Raw genomic sequence first — 17,081 nt, 5'->3', positions numbered from 1 at the left:
CGTGTATATGTTTTTAAACTTGAAATGCAACAATTACACTACCCTTGGCCACAACACCAGACACAGTCTACAAGAGAATAAAAAGAAAATCATTGTCTCTTTCCACACAGATCTAGAATGCTGGCATCAGCCATCTGTGTCCATCAGCCCTGCCAGAGTAGAACAGGTGATTGACAGCTCTGGAGTTAGCAAATCCCTGAATGTAGAGACACACTATCCCTCATTACTAGTAATTTAAGTTGACCTAATGCTATACACATGTGTGATGTTGTGGATACTGCCAATTGGGAATGTGCAAATTGGCACTGTAAATACATAACAGTGTTTTTGTCGCTTTGTCATGCTCCCAGTTCTTATCTCTCCTTACGGCCACCTCCTGCAGGAGAGCAGAGGAGGAAGAAGAGAACAATGGAGAGGAGAGCAGACGAAAAAGAGAAGACCAGCAGAGATGAGAGCAGAGGAGAAAGGGAAAACCGCCAGAGAGGGAAGCAGAGGGCGAAAAGGAGAATACTGGAGAGCAGAGGGAAACAGCATGACAGGGAGGAATGCAGTGGAGGGCGAGACGAGGACCAGAGAGTAGAAAAAAGTCAAACGAGAAGAGCACCACAAAGGAGAGCAGAGAAGAAACAGAAGAAAACCAGAAGGGGATCAGAGGGGGACGAATAGAACACCGGAGAGTAGAGCAGCTGAGGAGGGAAAGGAGCATACCAGAGAGGAGAGCAGAGCTAAAAGAGAAGACCACCAGAGAGGAGAGCAGAGAAGAACAATAAGAGCAGCACAGAGCAATGCAGAGGAAAACAAGGAGAGCATCACAGAGGAGAGAAAATGAAAACGATAACAGCACCAGAGGAGAGCGGAGTGGGAAAAGGAGAATATTAAAGAGGAGAGCAGAAGAAAAAGAGAAGAGCACCAGAGAGGATTGCAGTGGAGAACAAGGAGAGCAGATGAAAAGGAGAAGAATACCAAAGATGAGAGAACAGGAGAAAGTGAAAAACACTGCAGAGGAAACGAGGAAAAGGTGAGTACCAGAGAGGAGAGCAGTGGGGGAAAAATGAGAAACTAGAGAGGAGAGCAGAAGAAAAAAGAGAAGCGCACCCGGGAGGAACGCAGAGGAGAACGAGGAGGGAGCAGGAAAAATAGAAGAGTACCAGAGGAGAAAGCGAAGAGCACCAGGAGGAAATCAAATGAGGATAAAGAACACTGGAGAGTATGCTATGATATTTATAACGCGCTTAATAACCAGAGGTTTCTAAGAGCGCACGCGGGGATCGAACCTGTATTGCTCCGTGTCGCCTTGCATCCAAGGCGAGCATGTTGCCCCTAAGCTATCCTCCCGAGTAGAGCAGACAAAAAAGAGAAGACCACTAGAGAGGGGAGCTGAGGAAAAAGAGAAGCAAGGCAGAGAGTGAGGAGGAGAGCTCCAGAGAGGAGAGCATAGGAGAAAGAGAAGAGTGCCAGAAGGCGAGCAGAGCAGCAGGAAGAGAACACATGAGAGTAGAGCAGACCAAACAGAGAAGACCACCAGAGAGGAGAGCCGAGGAACAAGAGAACACAACCAGAGAGGAGAGCAGATGAGAAAAAGAAGAGTATCAGAGAAGACAGCAGAGTAGAAAAGGGAGAATACCAGAGAGGAGAGCAGAGAAAAAAGAGGATATCAAAGAGAAGAGCAGAAGAGAAAGGGAAGAGAACTAGAGAGGAAAGCAGAGGAGGACGAGGAGAGAATTAGAGAGGATAATAGAGGAAAAAGAGAAAAACACCTGAGAGGAGAGCAGAAGAGTAAGAGAAGAGCACTAGAAAGGAGCGCAAAGGAGGAAAAGGGGAGTACCAGAGAGGAGAGCATAGGTGGAAAAGGAGAATATTAAAGAGGAGAGGAGAATAAAAGGAGAAGCAGGGCAGAGAGGAATGCAGAGGAGAACTAGGAGAGCACCAGAGAGTGGAGCAGAGGAGTGAAAGCACAGTAGTAGAGAGGAGAGCAGAGGAAAAAGAGAAGAGCACATGGAGAGCAGAGGAGAAAGAGAAGCACACCACAGAGAAATGCAGAAGAGAACGAGGAGAGCAGAGGGAATAAATAAGACCACCAACGACGAGAGCAGAGGAGAAAGAGAAAAGTACTGGAGAGGAGAGCAGGAAAAGGCAAGTACGGGAGAAGAGAACAGTGGGGGAAAGGAGAATACTAGAGAGGAGGGAAGCGGAAAAAAAGCAGAAGTGCGCAAGAGAGGAGCGCAGAGGACGATGAGTAGAGCACAAGAGAGTAGAGAACAGGTAAAAGAGAAGAGCACCAGAGAGGAATGCAGTGGAGAACAAGGAGAGCACCAGAGAGGAGAGCAAAGGAAAAGGAGAAGACCACCAAAGAGGAGAGCACACGAGAAAGTGATAAACACCAGAAAGGAAAGCAGGAAAAGTTAAGTACCAGAGAGGAGAGCAGTGGGGGGAAAAGGAGAATACTAGAGAGGAGAGCAGAAGAAACAAGAGACTCATGCCAGAGAGGAATGCAGAAGATGATGAGGAGAGAACAAGGCAAATAGAAGAGCACCGAGAGGCGAGCAGAGGAGAAAGAGAAGAGCACTAGGAGCAAATCAAATGAGGAGAAAGAGAACACTGGAGAGTAGAGCAAACGAAACAGAGAAGACCACCAGAGAGGAGAGCAGCGGAAAAAGGAGAAGTGTACAAGAGAAGAACGCAGAGGAGGAGTAGAGCATAAGAGAGGAGAGAACAGCAAAAAGAGAAGAGCACCAGAGAGGAGAGCAGAGGAGAAAGAGAAGAGCACCAGGAAGAAAAGCGGAGGACAAAAAGAAGAATACTAGAGAGAGAGGGAAGCAGAGGAAAAAGATAAACATGGCACAGAGGAATGCAGAGGAGGACGAGGAGAGCACCACAGAGGAGAGCAAAGCAAAAAGAGAACAGCTCAGCAGAAAGAGAAGAGAACCAGAAAGAGAGCAGAGGAGAAGGAAGAGAACACCGGAGAGTAGGGCAGACAAAAAAAGATACCACCAGGGAGGAGAGCAGAGGAACAAGAGAAAACGACCAGAGAGGAGAGCGGATGAGAAAAAGAAGAGTACCAGAAACAGTATCAGAGTAGGAAACGGAGAATACCAGAAAGGAGAGCAGAGGGAAAAGAGGACAACAAAGTGAAGAGCAGCAGAGAAAGGGAAGAGAACTAAAGAGGAGAGCAGAGGTCGAGGAGAGAATCGGAGAGGAGAACAGAGGAAAAAGAGAAACACACCAGATAGGCGAGCAGAAGAGGAAGAGGAGAGCACTAGTGGGAAGCTCAAGGGAAGAAAAAGGGGTGTACCAGAGAGGAGAGCAGAGCCGAACAATGAGATTACCAGCGAGAAGAAAAGAGGAAAAAGAGAAGAGGGGAACCGCAGAGGGAAAAGAGAAGAGCATCAGAGAGGAGAGCAGAGGAGGAAGAGGACAGGACCAGAGAGAAGAGGAGAGGAGGAAGAGCTAAAGACTAGAGGTGGAAGTGGAAAGCACCAGAAGGTAGAGGAGGGGAGGAAGTGGAGAGGTCCAGAGGGTAGAGCACAGCAGTAGGTAGAGGGCACAGGAGGAAGAGAAGAGCATCTGAAAGGAAAACAAAGGAGGAAGAAAAAAGGATGAGAAATGGGAGGTGAGGCGGGAGAGGAAGGAAAGGACCAAAGAAAAGAACAAAGGGGAGGTTAAAAGCATCAGACAGGATAGCAAAGGAGAAAGAGGAGAGCAGGGCGGACATGGAGCGCACAGTGGGGGAGGAGGGGGGGGAGGGGGGCAGAAAAGTGTACTGTGTGGAGGACGATGAGAGCACATCAGGGGATAGCAGTTGAGGGAAATGAGACCACCAGATGAGGGAAAGAGGATAAGAAAGTGAAAAACTAGAGTTCGTGGAATAGGGAGTGTGAGCGAAGTAGAGGTGGGCGCCATGGAGAGGGGAGAGATGGAGTGATGTCGATAGGGGACATAGCAGACAGGTTCAAAATCGACTAAGGAGGAGCGTGAATGATTGAATAACAGACAATGGGAAGAGGGCTCCGAGGCACATGGGGGTGTCAGAAAGCGTTGGGAGAGAGAGAGAGAGTCGTAAGAAGTTTCACAAGAGAACGCCATCTCCACTTCCGATGGAGCGAGGCGTTGCAGCTCCTCATCACACACTTGCATAGCAGCTCTGCGCTTGCAGATAGATCCGCCCCGCCTTCGGACTCACCTCTCCGGACCGGCCTCATCTTGGGACTCAGCATGTTTCTGACGTCTGGTGTGAGCACACCGGCAGCAGGAGCATCACTCGGCCATGCCTAGCTATCAGCACCGCGTCTCCATCGTGCGGGTAGTGCCTCGAGAGCAAGCAGCATCACTGGATAGTAGCTACACAGCCGACCCGTGCCCGCGCCCCAGCAAAAGCGTGACGCAGCCACCCAGCACTCTGAAGGCACCCTTGTCCAGCCCCACTGCACGTGTGCTTCGATGGGCAGCGCCTCACACGGCTAGGTGTAGTCCGGTGCCTGTGCTCCCGACAGCAGCATAATGCGGCCACCCCCACGTGCTCCGGTAGCAGCGCCTCCTGACACAGTCATCTTCAGTCCATCCGATCGATGACAGTCTAATTCTCAGGGGCTCCAACAGGTCCCCGCCCCTCGCTTCCAGGAGCCCCTGTACAGACATCAGCTTCCTGGGTCTTAGACGCCCCCTCCCACCTGCACAGCGAAAACTCGGAGACCCCTGCATGTGCACCGACCACCTGTCGAAACCCCAGGCGCCTCCTTCACAGAAGTCTTCTTAAGACCCCTTAAACCTGGTAGACTCGGGCACAATCTCCGAACCACTCCCCAGATGATCCCAAACTCCCCCCATTACCCCCCTCACACAACTGCAGTGTAGCCACCCCCCCCACCCCCTCAACTACAGCAGTAGTCCTAACAGACACCACTGCCCTCTCCCACTCTGCGGGATCTCCCCACTGCGGCCTGAGGCATCACTGCCCTTTCACCTCAAGAAGCCCCCACCAGCGCCACACTCTCAGCTCCCCTCTCCAGAGCTGCACAGAACCTCGCTCCCCCAGGAGCACCATGCACCCACCCCCTCCTCCTTCCCTCCCAGGAACTCCCCAGCATAGGTCCCACTGCCCCCTCAGACCCAGGAGTGCCTGCGTGCAGCAGCATCCTGCTAAATCCACCCGCCTGCATTATTTATCCAGCACTGCAATTAATTCCCCCTCCAACTCGCCATTAAGCGCCTGAGTAATCACTGTCGATAAATCACGGGGCAGAGACAGCGGGGGCTGGACCGGGTGCTCCTAATTGGCCGTGCATCCGGGCTGTTAATCTGCCTATGCTGCGTTGCGAGCGCCCTGTGCCCGCGGCCCCTCCCGCGGCCTGCTGGGAAGCTACTGCTTCCTCCGGACTCGGAGGAGCCGGCCCGCTGCCCAGAGGAGGGAACGTGCCAAGTCATGGCTCGTGCAGTCGGGCCTGCGTAGTCCCGTCCCAGGGCATCCTTCACGCGCCATGCGGAACTTCCGCTGCGTGCAGGCAGGGCCTGCGCAGAAGGATGACCAGGCCGCAGCCCGGATACAATATGTCATCTTATTATGATTATTGGGGGGTGGGAGGATAGGGGGTATTGGACCTCCAACTCATTTTCAAGGGTTGCAACCATGCTGGTTGACAGCCAATTGAGTTGAAACAGATTTCAATTTAGCTGTAATTGCTATTGGGTGGTAGAGTGGAGAAGTGTGATTTAACTTCACAAAGAACAGTTCCAAAATGGTGAAAATGTTTGCAAAAAGTGGTGGAATTGCTAACAGTAAAACATAAAAGTAGTGGAACACAGCTCCCGACCGTTCCCGCCCACTTCGACCACTGAGCCCAGCGGTGAGAGGGCTGGGAAGGGGAGCCCAGAACCAGCCCTGGGGTGAGAGAAATGGGAAAGAAAGGGGAGCCCAGAACCAATCAGGGGGCAGGCTACAATCTTACATGTGCTTTCTTTACAAAAACAAAGCTCTACATGACTCTAGCAACTGACGCATACCCCTGATAAGGGCTTGTGGAATTAATTTTGCTGCCCCAGGCAAATCGGCAGATTACGCTACCACCATACACTCACACCCCTCAACACCCCTGCCCCCATCCATGCACCTTGTCCTTTATTGTGGGTCCCTACTCCCCACCCCTAAGCCCCCACTCTTCTCTGCTCCTGTAATTCAGGGTAGGAGTCCATGGGGGCCTGTGATGTCAGGTGTCAGGGCATCGTTAGCCTGCATAGGTTCTTTTATATCGCAAGTGACCAGCTGTGTCCAAGAGGTTGCACCTAGCAGACAGCCTGTGCAAGTTTGCTTCCTCTAAAAGAGGCAGACACCCTGTATCAGTGGCCTGATAACACAGGGGCTGAGTGTCAGTGACCCGGTGGTGTGCAATAGGCACAACCAGGGGGGCCTTCTTATGAATGTCCCAGGGGCTGCCCAAATCTAGTGAAGTGACATCACCAGCAGTTATATGACCGTATTTCCACGTAGTCGCCAACTTGGTGCAAGGGGGATGGGGGCGCGCAGAACAGTGGAAACATTGGCTAGCATGTACTGCATATACTAAAGTCACGAAGGAGATGCAAGCCTTCCCGTTGCATTCCAGTAAACCATCGCTGCCCCTACTCCACCCCTCTGTAATCACCCAGGTTGTAGAAGCCCTCCAAGGTGGAGCAGCATGACTACGATGGGAGAACAACAAGCTCGCTAAATAGAAGGTACAGCTGCAGGGTAGAGTACCAACACCAAGGAAAAGTTCCTGATTCAAGGGAAAACACGTCGAAAAGTTTCTTGATTAAAAGGACAACAGTGCTTTGTCATGGTCTACATCATACCCTTCATACCGAAGCATAACCATCAACCCAAAGGTGGTCTAAATGCCCACCTGAAGCTATGGCAACAACACATCATAGCAAGGAGCTGTACGTTTGTGACAAAGGATCGGCATATCTATCTTTATTACATAACTTATTTTATTACATTTCTTAAATCACTGGAAGTACAGTGGGGTAAACTTGATTTTTTAGATTGCAATTATCTTGCATTCTGGATTAGGAGCTTACCATTCAGGATCTGAAAATTGAAGCCACAATGGTTTCTTTTGGCTTAACATGCTTTACATGTTGTCCTGTGGCTTTTTTATGTAATTTTTGTTTTTTGTAAGTAAACTGTAAGATATTACTGTAGACCTTGAAATCCAACAATTAGAGCCAAAGTTTGTGATCCTGGTCAACCCCCCCCCCCCATTCGACAAAAGTAACCCCAGCCCGCTCCCTCCATTTTGGATGCAGCCACACTAGTTCCTTTTTTCACTACTGATTATGGCCCGTGGGGGGTGGGGAATGTTGCAGGTGAGTGTGGGGGGCAGCGATTAAAATTTGAAAAGGCCAGGGGACCAGGAAATACAGTGTAGGGGAGGTACTTTCCGATCTCTTAGCACTTTGAAAATATGCAGTTAACATGAAAATCCAGAATTGATGGGGAAAAAACATTGATTTTTATAGAATCGGCTCAGGTCGGACATTCAAGCACTGCCAGTTTCCCAAGTCACAGCTAGGCTGACACACACAATGTCCGTGGCTCTACAGATCGCAAAGCACCACCTTGCAAATCTGTGAAAGTTAAAGTGAGCCACAACACATCATAACAATGAATGGGAAGTTTGTGACAAAGAATCTGCATATCTATATTTGCTTATTACACAACTTATTTTATTACATTTCTTAAATCACTGAAAGTACAGTGGGGTTAACTGGATTTTTTAGGTTGCCATTATCTTGCATTCTGGGATTGGCAGTTACTTTGCGGTGTGCAAAAAAAATCCATGAATCAGGTCCTAAATTTTCAACCATCGTATCAATTCATAAAAATAAAAAAAACACAATATTAAAAGGACTTGTACTTTCCATGTGTCAGCCAGTTACTGATAAAGTTGGGTAAAAGCAGGGCAGCTCCAAAACAGCCCAATCGTGAGTTTTACTAACTGCCAAGAAACTTTCAAAAACGTATGTAACAGTCAGCATCTAAGTGCCGCTACTTCCAATGTTGCCCAATAATTTTCCTTGGGGCATAAAGAACCTCAGATTGGGATGGAATGCAAATCTATGAAAATACACCTTTAACTCCATGTTAGGGAGAATTCTCTGTTTAGGCTGAATTTCCTAACCTAGTGAGTCCCCCAGCAGCTTTGGTGGATTTCTGGAGTTTGTTTTGTTCCATCCTGCCAAGAGTGAGACTCTTTTTCTCCCACTCTTGGACATGAATGTGGTTAATTCCTTTGAATGTCAATGTGTTCTATGGGCTATGGGGTCTTTTACTCCATAGGGTCTCATATGTTTTTCTATGTGTGTTACACCGCACCCTCCGTGCCGTAACATTGGGGCATTCTAGAGGATCCCCACCATAGACTCCATACCCTGGGACCGACTACTGTCTCCCAGGGCATGTAAAGTCACCATTGGCTTTACTAGACCTAAATTTACTAACAGAACTAGTACAAACCATCCTATTGTGGACGTACTAGTAGGGGTAATTCGATTACCCCTGGGTCTGTTATTCGAGGGGGCACTGTCCCGTCCCCCCTCGTCAAGTTTTGGCTGGTGGCAGTGGAAACTACTTGTTATATTCGACCCCGAATATAACCCTATGGGATTCTTCCCATTGTTGGAGGTTAATACTTTTTCTCGTTAATCTCTAACATACCACCGATTTATTTATCTTAAATAAATCTATCAGTTGGAATTTTCTGCCAGAACTAGGTTTTTAAAATGGCGTCTGTGTTAGTCTCTGTGACTCCTAAACCAAAGGTTGAGCCCTTTGTTCCACTTTTGGCGGGCTTCTGCACAGAGGCCCTCCAAAGTGGTGCCATTCTGTCTGGGTACCACAGGGGGCGTGGGAGGGGGTTTAGGCACCCTGGACTGAGTTGCCTTGCCAACTCAAGTCGCACTCTGGTGTGATTGGCCCAAGTGGTGAGCCACCCCGCTCACCACTTAGCGTGTTTTGAGTGACAGCTAGGCTGAATGAATGGGGGTTTTCTGCATAAAAGCAGGGCTTTTGGGACTGGATCTTCAGAAGTCGCCACAGGACCTAAGAATCCAACGAGGGTAAAGCTGAGCCGACCTGCAACGACGACACCTCCGGTGGAGCCCTGCTGAACCGACTCACCACTTCCCAACGACAGAGGAGATCTCCCGGCTGGAGAGTCTCTTCCCCTGACTGGTGGGAACAACCAGTCCCCTTTGCTTTTTCTTCGCTTCCAGGGCGTAGTGGTCGAATTGCCCGTGCTGAGCACCCCGGCAACCGGATAGCCACTAACCCGTACCGCGACCAAAAGGGGGTGCCTTGTGACGGAGCACTCCGCGGCTGGTCTCTTCCCTGGTGGTGCAACAATCTTCAACTTTCCTTCGACGACGAGATCATCTCTTCTCTTGGCAAAGCTCCGACTTGCATCCACCACCAGGAACAACTGCCCCCACCGGAGCTGTCTCTCCACATACAAGATACCGTGTCCGCCTGGCTTCACTTGTGTGGGTTAGCGTGAGGTGTCTTAATCCTCGCCTCTCCATTGGGTCGCCTCCAAGCCGTCTTAACTTTCTGTTCTGAACTGGTCCAATCTTTCTGTGACAATTTGTGCCAAAGACTCAAAGTGCATTTCCGCTGAGGTACTTTTTGGGGACATATCGCCTTGCCTCTCTCCGAGTGGGCCTGGCCTCTGAACTTTGCGATCTACAGTAGACCCTGCCTTACTTGCCTTGCATTTGTTCGTAAAAGTGTTGGTACCGAGTTGATTTCATACCCTGCCTTTTCTCTCCCGTCCTAACAAATACTAGAGTGCCATCTAAGTTAAAGCATTCACCTCTGTCTGCAAATAAGTGGGGCCGTTGAACCTAGACTTGTCGAACTATTGTTAGGGGGATTGATTTACTTATAGTAATTGTAATTGAAGTTGTTTGCCGTATTAGTGCCAGTGTGTTTTTCATAGATGTGTTTTTATAAATAAATAACTATATATCTTAACACCGAAGCTCTGTTCCGTGTTTGCTTGTTCTACTGTGTAAATTGCCCTATTTTGTATACTCCACATACTGCCTAACTCTTCTTGAGGGAAGTCTGACTGCTCAGCCACAGCTACCAAGTGAATCTGTGTGGTACAGACTGCCACCAAGTGGGTTTACTGCCAAACACCTGTAGTCCTAAATCTTTTGCAGTAGTCCCAGAGGGAACTGCACAGGTTTCCGCCTAACACTCCACCAGGAAGCGGACGGTCTTTGGCATCCTACATCCATTGGAATCAAAAGCCTGTGTTTAGCTATTGAACTGACCATATGGGCCATGGCTGGACACTAGGCTGAGCTTTTTGCACAATTCCTGAGGCCAGAAACACTCTGTACTCTGTGAATGTCATTTCAATAGTCTCTGTAATTGACTGAATTCAAAAGGAACCAACCCCTCAGACTTTGCCCAAGTTCTCGTCAGCCTAAGCCAGTCGACCCAGTTGTGAACACGCACTCCTCGCACGCGCCATACATAAATCAAATAAAGCTCTCAAATTCTGAATTCCAGGCAGTAAATAGCCATCCAATATTGTATGTTCGTGTGGACTTTGGGGATCTGTAGTCCTACATTTAGTTTAGGAGAGGCAAAAGCACAAGTCACAACATTTCAAGAAAAAAATTAAGTATATGGCATTCTAGTGCATGGAATGGTGAGACTTAGCAAGATTCTATCTCATGTTTCAAAAGTAATCCCCAGCCCCACTCCCTCCATTTTGGCTGCAGCCCCACTAGTTCCTGATTTTCACCAATGATTATGGCCAATGGGTGGAGGGTGCTTTAGTCTCAGCCACGGGGTTGGTGGGGAGCGGGAAACGGTGTAGGTGAGTGTGGGGAGAGCAATGTTCCGGGGCAGATGGGTGCCGGGAGGGCAATTCACATAAATGACTGGGTAAAAACAGGGCGCGGGGTGGGGGCAAATGGGTGGGGGTGTTGCAAAAATAAAAGAAAGGCGGACCATGAGGGGAACACAAAAAGCAGCTTGCGAAGGAAGAAAAGGGCTGAAATGCCCAAAATGACAAAAATAAAAAAATAAAAACCGTACCTGCTTCTCAACTTCTCTGGATGTGCAGGTGTCTACTTCTGCTGGCCTTATGTCCTGTGGGCCTGCTCCTCCACCCTTAAATTGCGAGCGAATCCAGAAACAAAATATTAATTTGCTTCTGGTGGCCAGTACCTAAGGCTTCCCCTCCGGGCCCAACCCCCAATATGAGGCCTAGGGGGGAGGGCTTTGTTTGAAAGGTTCATGGGATTCAGTGCCACGGACCCGGATCAGAGAGAGAGACAGAGTATAGAGCCCAAAACAAAGGGCTGTAGAGGAGGAGCCAAGTACCCCTACTCCACCTACCCCGCCTACATTAGCTGAGAAGTATGAACCAAAGTTTGTGAAGTATACTACACCAATCAGAAGGCAAGAAGAAGAGCAACGACTCTGTGCAGTACCCATAAGAATACCTATACCTAAGAGAATATGGGATGTGAAATATCCATTAAGGAAACCATACCTACATTCAGGACAATATGATGGCCATTTGAATGCGATTTCAGATGAAACAAAGAAACTGAATGACCAGGATGAATGGTGACGTCATACGAAACTGAATCAACCCCATATAGTAGATAACCAGACCAGAGAGACAGACGAGTTATGAGGAACAAAGAAGTGCTAAAGATAAATGACGTCTTGGGATCAAGATGAAGAGACTTATGCCATAAGCATGATGAAGATGCTTAGTTAGTTTAAACGTGTACAGATGCAATGAAACGCAAGCAGCAAAACAATCATAAAGCTAGCTACATGCTTATAGTCAATAGACCGCTGCAAGTGCCAACATATACATGTATTCGTCATAGATACCTATGGAGTGAATAAAGAATGAATGTTTGACTACGTAAATAGCAGTCTTGAGCAACGAGGAAGGCCTCAATTCAGTGTCGCAGTTACAAAAGTAATTGATTTAAAACAGAATATATTTCAGCTAAGGAGTTGGATGAGCGAAAGGTCTTATCAGAACATGAATTGGCTGACATTAGATACAATTAATATGAAAGAACAGAAGCTCCTGTTCAAGAAGGTCAAGTGAAAACAAAAGACGTCAGAGGACTACTGAGAGTAGAATAAAATACACCGAAAGGCTCAAATCGTGGTGTCCAGTCACGTGATGGAAGAAAGTTGGATGCATGAGGAGATCACACCTACGCACGGAAGTCAGACAGTACCCATCCTCCTTAAAAAGTCCCAGAGAACAGTACAGACTCAAGGCCAACTTCAAACACTAATTGACACTGAAACATTGAGGTGATGATGGAGTGTACTTTTAATTGGTGGGAAGCTGGAATCAAGACAAGCTCAACCACAGCTGGTTGTTCAGTCTGCATGCTGCTCACGTAGGTGGAAAGGTATTGACGGGGTTAGTAGCCAACCAATTGTAGAGGACCACGTAGTTGGGGGTCCTATAGTTTGTGTAGCCAATGAGCAGTCATACATTTAGTGACGTTCATAGTGGCCATTTTGAAAGCAGGTCTTAGTTGCCCCACCTGATGTGAAGCATCCAATTATGTCTCTTCGTTACTCTATGCAGATATAACACCTATGCTTAGTTACTCACTTAGAGCCAATACCGCTTTCTGATAGGTTTTAGAAGTTTGCCACGGAGAATGACGTTGGTAATGACGCAGGTCAGTAAGTCAGCTATGACCATTTTAGGGTTTAAGAACCCAGCTTTTTAATGAAATGATTGAGAGTTGAGTATCAAGCAATTGCTGATGTTTGTTGTACTCCCTGTTTTAGTTACTTGCATTAAAACAGACAAACTTTTGCCAAGCTATTTGTGTCGTCTAAATTATTGATGTTTGATTAAAATCTGCATTCCCATCCATCTCAAGGGTATTGCCACTCATCTTAAAGGGCTGGGAGTCCCCAGTTCACTTGGTAGCAGTGGATGGTTAGATAAGATATCATCGGCCGTCGACATAAGCAACTTTAGGGTCTCGGCAGTATCGCATGACCTTTGCCATTCGGCTGACAGGACGTGAAGCTCCCCGTAGATCATGGTTAGAATAGGATAAAAATCTTGCAATACGGGTGTGACGGGACCCCTATTTTCATATAGGAACTCCTCCCACATCTACGCGAAGCGGATCAGACGGCAGCTCAAAGAGGCGGTAATGAAGGTGGTGATCCCGAGGGTCCGAAGATGAAAACCTGCGAACGGTGAGTGAATAAGACCAAAGAGAGTGGCAAAAGGATTCATGCATAGTAAATAACGGAGAGTAACGGAGGAAGGTGGGATAAAATATAATGCAAGAGTAAGAGCGTAAAATATATGTTTATGGGGAAAGATATTGACTTGAATGTTGCCAAGTAATATACGAGGAAAATAGTCGTGAGGTGTAGCCACGCTATAATGATATGATTTTAAAGAATGCTAGCAAAAGCCTTAATTTGGAGCCCCCTTCTATGAGGGACATATAGGAGACGAGATAAGTTTATAGACTTTCTTAAGAGAATTGGCTTAAGTTGCAGTCAGAACAAGATTTTAGAGGGTAAGACAAGTCCTAAGGAAAGGATCGTGAAATGCATATATGTGGCCGGTCAAGTCTGTCCGTTTTGTTTTATGTGGTTGTAAAGTGTGATGACGTCAGAGTTGAAAAATAAATGTTTTAAGTCAGACAGAAACGTGAAGTTAAGACGTGAAAATTGATTGGTTTAAGATTAAACTTTGATGGTTGTTTTTTAGCAAGATTAAAGTAAAAAATGTGCATTGTGATGAGATTGGAGCTTGCGACGATTGGTGCTTGCTCATAAGTGTATGTTGATTGAAATGCAAAATTGAAAACTGTAATTAAAGCATAAGTGAAGTGATAATAAACAGAGAAGTAAAAGTTAGAAATGGAAGAAGTTACGCCATTAGTGCATCTTTGCAAACAACTACCAAAGCACACGCTTAAACTTAAACAGCACAGTGCAGAATGGGTTAAAGTGACCACAAATAAAATGTTTCTGCCATGGCCCCAGGGCAAGTCATTATCGAGAACAGTTCTACAGCATATGACGACATATTTGCATGCCGCGTACACTGGACAAAAGTTAGAAAAGCGCCTAGCGAGTCTACAGCTTTGAAAAATGTATGAACACAAGAAGGAGGAGGAGCCTCCTTTAGATTGAATACTCAATACATGCAAAGAGGGGGGTAAAGAGCTTTCTGCTCCACCCGCACCACCTGAAATAAAAGATGAGACTAAGAAAGATGAAGGGTTATAGCCATTAAGAGAACTAAAAGCAGCAACGGGATATAGAAATCCGTCATACGAGTCACCTGCGTAAAGTAGTGATGAGGGCCCAGAGAAAGAAACTGAGAATGATATTACCTCCAAAGTGCCGAGGGACAAGGAGAGGCACGATAGGGAGAGAAGTGATCAAGTAGGTACCTCTCTAGATATAAGGAGATAAATAAAGAGATGGAAGGGAGATAAGAATAAAACTGATGATATAGCCCTCGTACAGAATGAGTGGTAGGGAGGTCAGATTTTACTTAAATTTGATGGTAAAGGCATACGATGAAGATGTAAGACAAAAGGGAGACCAAGACGAACAAGAAAAAAAAGACAAAGAAAGGGAGGAACGATTGAGAGATGAAGGAGCGAGAAGAAAAGATAGACAAAGATGAGGACAGCTATGCTAAGATGAGCAAGCTAAAAAACAAGAGAGAGCAGAAGAACGAAGAAAGTGTGATAATAATAGAAGAATAGCCGATGAAAAGGAAAGGCTAACGGAGAAAAGGATAGAAGCCGATGAACAGGAAAGAATAAGAGAGAAAAGAATACGAAGGCAAAGAGACGAGGAAAAGCGAAGGGCACATGAACAAAGGGATATGAAAAAGAAAGAGGAAGATGAAATAAGAGAAGAGGTGAGAAAGCGCAGCGAAGTCGATGATGATATAGAAAGCAAAAGGAGACAGAGAGCACGGGTAAACTGGGAAGATATAGAGGAATTCTTTCCCAAGTCCGAGCCATTTTCAGGCCCGCCTGGAGCAAATCTAAAAGATTAATTTGACTCAAAAAACATTGGGGAAACGATCGATAAAGTATATCACGAAATTCAAGCCCAGAATGAAGCACAAAGGAAGGGAAAAAATTATCGTCTTGAGAGTACTCAGTTGTATGACACGCAGGAAGCCTCCTGTAGTGTGAGACAGAAGAAGCTGTCTTTAGACCGACTAACATTAAATAGAGATGACGATGAGAGAAGTTGCACAAGTTGGTCACAAGAAGTATCAGAAGAAGAAAGGGAAACCTACTCGAGGGAGGTTAGGAGTTTTATATGTGAGCTAGAGGAACATCCGCCTTTGGGTAAGGAAGTAAGATGGTCGGATTTAAAGTTACCTATGTCTAAGGCATCAGAGCCACTTACACAATCAGACTGACATAAGGGGCAACCCCATGGTCAGAGCGGTGAGTCCCTGCCCTATATAAGCAGGCTAATGTCATTGGCAGGTAGACAGCGATGTGGAAATATTACTCCAACAGTAGATAGACAAATGATGTGAGATGAGAATAAGTTTGGAGCATCGCAGTTCCCCTTGTTAGAAAAGGGAGGGGCCAGGCCACAGCATATACCATGGCCCCAGATGGATAGAGAAAACTTAAAATGTAAACTCCCAAATTTAACTTACGGCGCTCGAAAATGGATACATGAGTTAGAAAAAATGACAGAAGGGAATACATTAGGTATAGGGGATATTAAAGGTCTTCTAATTGCCATACTTGGTGAAAGAGCTGATGACGTATGGACGTGAGCAGGTTAGCCTGGTCTGACCACAGTCAACACTGCGCATAATGGAGCGCCGTTTAATAACTGTAGAGCAGCGATTTGGAAAGCGCTCCGAGTACTATATCCAGACACATCCAATATGGGAGCTATAATGACACGAAAAATGAAAGGAGAGGAATCCGTTACTTTATATTCATAGTTTCCAAGACGGAAGGGCGCTTGAAACACGTGAGGCTTGGGGGAAGTCCATACATGTATTTGATTATATATTATATTATGCCACAGGCTGCCAGAACAAGTGCAGAAACAGGTCAAGAAATTAGTGGGGACAGAAGCAAAACCATGGTCAGAAATTCAGTTGACCATTGCACATTATTGCAGACTCATTCAGGATAAGAATCGCAAAAAGGACGATGCACGAAAAGGTGAAGAAGCAAAATTAGTGCAGAAAAAGTTATCCAAGTATGCCATTGAAGGGGCAATGTTAACTAAATTGGGAGGATCAAGCCCACAGCAAGCAGTACATATGCCACAAGTAAATAACGAAAGACAGTTTGATCAGACAAATAATGGATATGCTCCAAGAGGAAGGGATATCGAGGGAGAGGTTGGCAAGGTAATCAAGGATATTGGCAGAATAATCAGGGAAGCTTTCAGAATAACCAACAAGGGTTTCAGAATATGCAAAATGGTAATCAAAATATGCAAAATGGGCAGATAGGAAGACAACCGCTTGTGTGTTGGACGTGTGGAATGACAGGGCACATAGCTCGTATCTGTAGGAGCCATGGGATGGTACAAAATGCTCAGTTTTTAAGACAAGGAATGCCAAATCCACCGACATATTCACAGCAGAGTGAAAATGTAGTAGCGCAAGATCAAACAGTGCAGCTGCAAGCTCAGAGAGTGCAGCAAGGCTTGCAACCACAGCAAGTGACAGGTAACCAACCGCAAGGCAAGGACAATCGCAGCAATCTCCTATGCAACTTCAGCAGAACACAAATACAGAGCAACCTATGAAGCGTAGAATGGGAGGTGTCACTGTTGATGGAGGAAATCCATTCACGAGTAATGGAGTGAGGCTGTACCCACAATAGGACAGCTCACTGGGAGATCTGATGTGTTCAGTCCTATCTATTACGCCAAATCCTCATGAGGAGCCAAGGATATACGTAATTATAGCCGGCAAAGCTTACTCCTTCTTAGTGGACACGGGTGCAACGCGCTCGTGCATACGTGAGGGCAAATTTGTGATGCAATGAATACT

At 46.7% G+C, this 17,081-nt stretch overlaps 1 protein-coding gene across 2 annotated transcripts in view; it reads right to left on the bottom strand.

Moving 5' to 3' along the window:
* ARHGAP22 (Rho GTPase activating protein 22) overlaps window positions 1-17,081 on the bottom strand; it is a 986,960-nt gene that overhangs the window by 831,233 nt on the left and 138,646 nt on the right. Inside the window, exon 1 of one of the 2 annotated variants that reach the window (XM_069611166.1) lies at window positions 4,181-4,797. The exons of the other annotated variant lie outside the window; for it this stretch is intronic. Within the exon in view, the coding sequence (XP_069467267.1) occupies window positions 4,181-4,214 (34 nt within the window). The 5' untranslated portion in view covers window positions 4,215-4,797. Of the gene's footprint in view, window positions 1-4,180; window positions 4,798-17,081 lie in introns of those variants that run through there. 2 annotated transcript variants of the gene reach the window in all.

Source organism: Ambystoma mexicanum, chromosome 8 (genome assembly GCF_040938575.1).
Source record: "Ambystoma mexicanum isolate Mex_15411 chromosome 8, UKY_AmexF1_1, whole genome shotgun sequence".
NCBI lineage: Eukaryota > Metazoa > Chordata > Amphibia > Caudata > Ambystomatidae > Ambystoma > Ambystoma mexicanum.
Note: the sequence above shows the minus strand (reverse complement) of the source record. Positions and strands in the feature narration are given on the sequence as shown.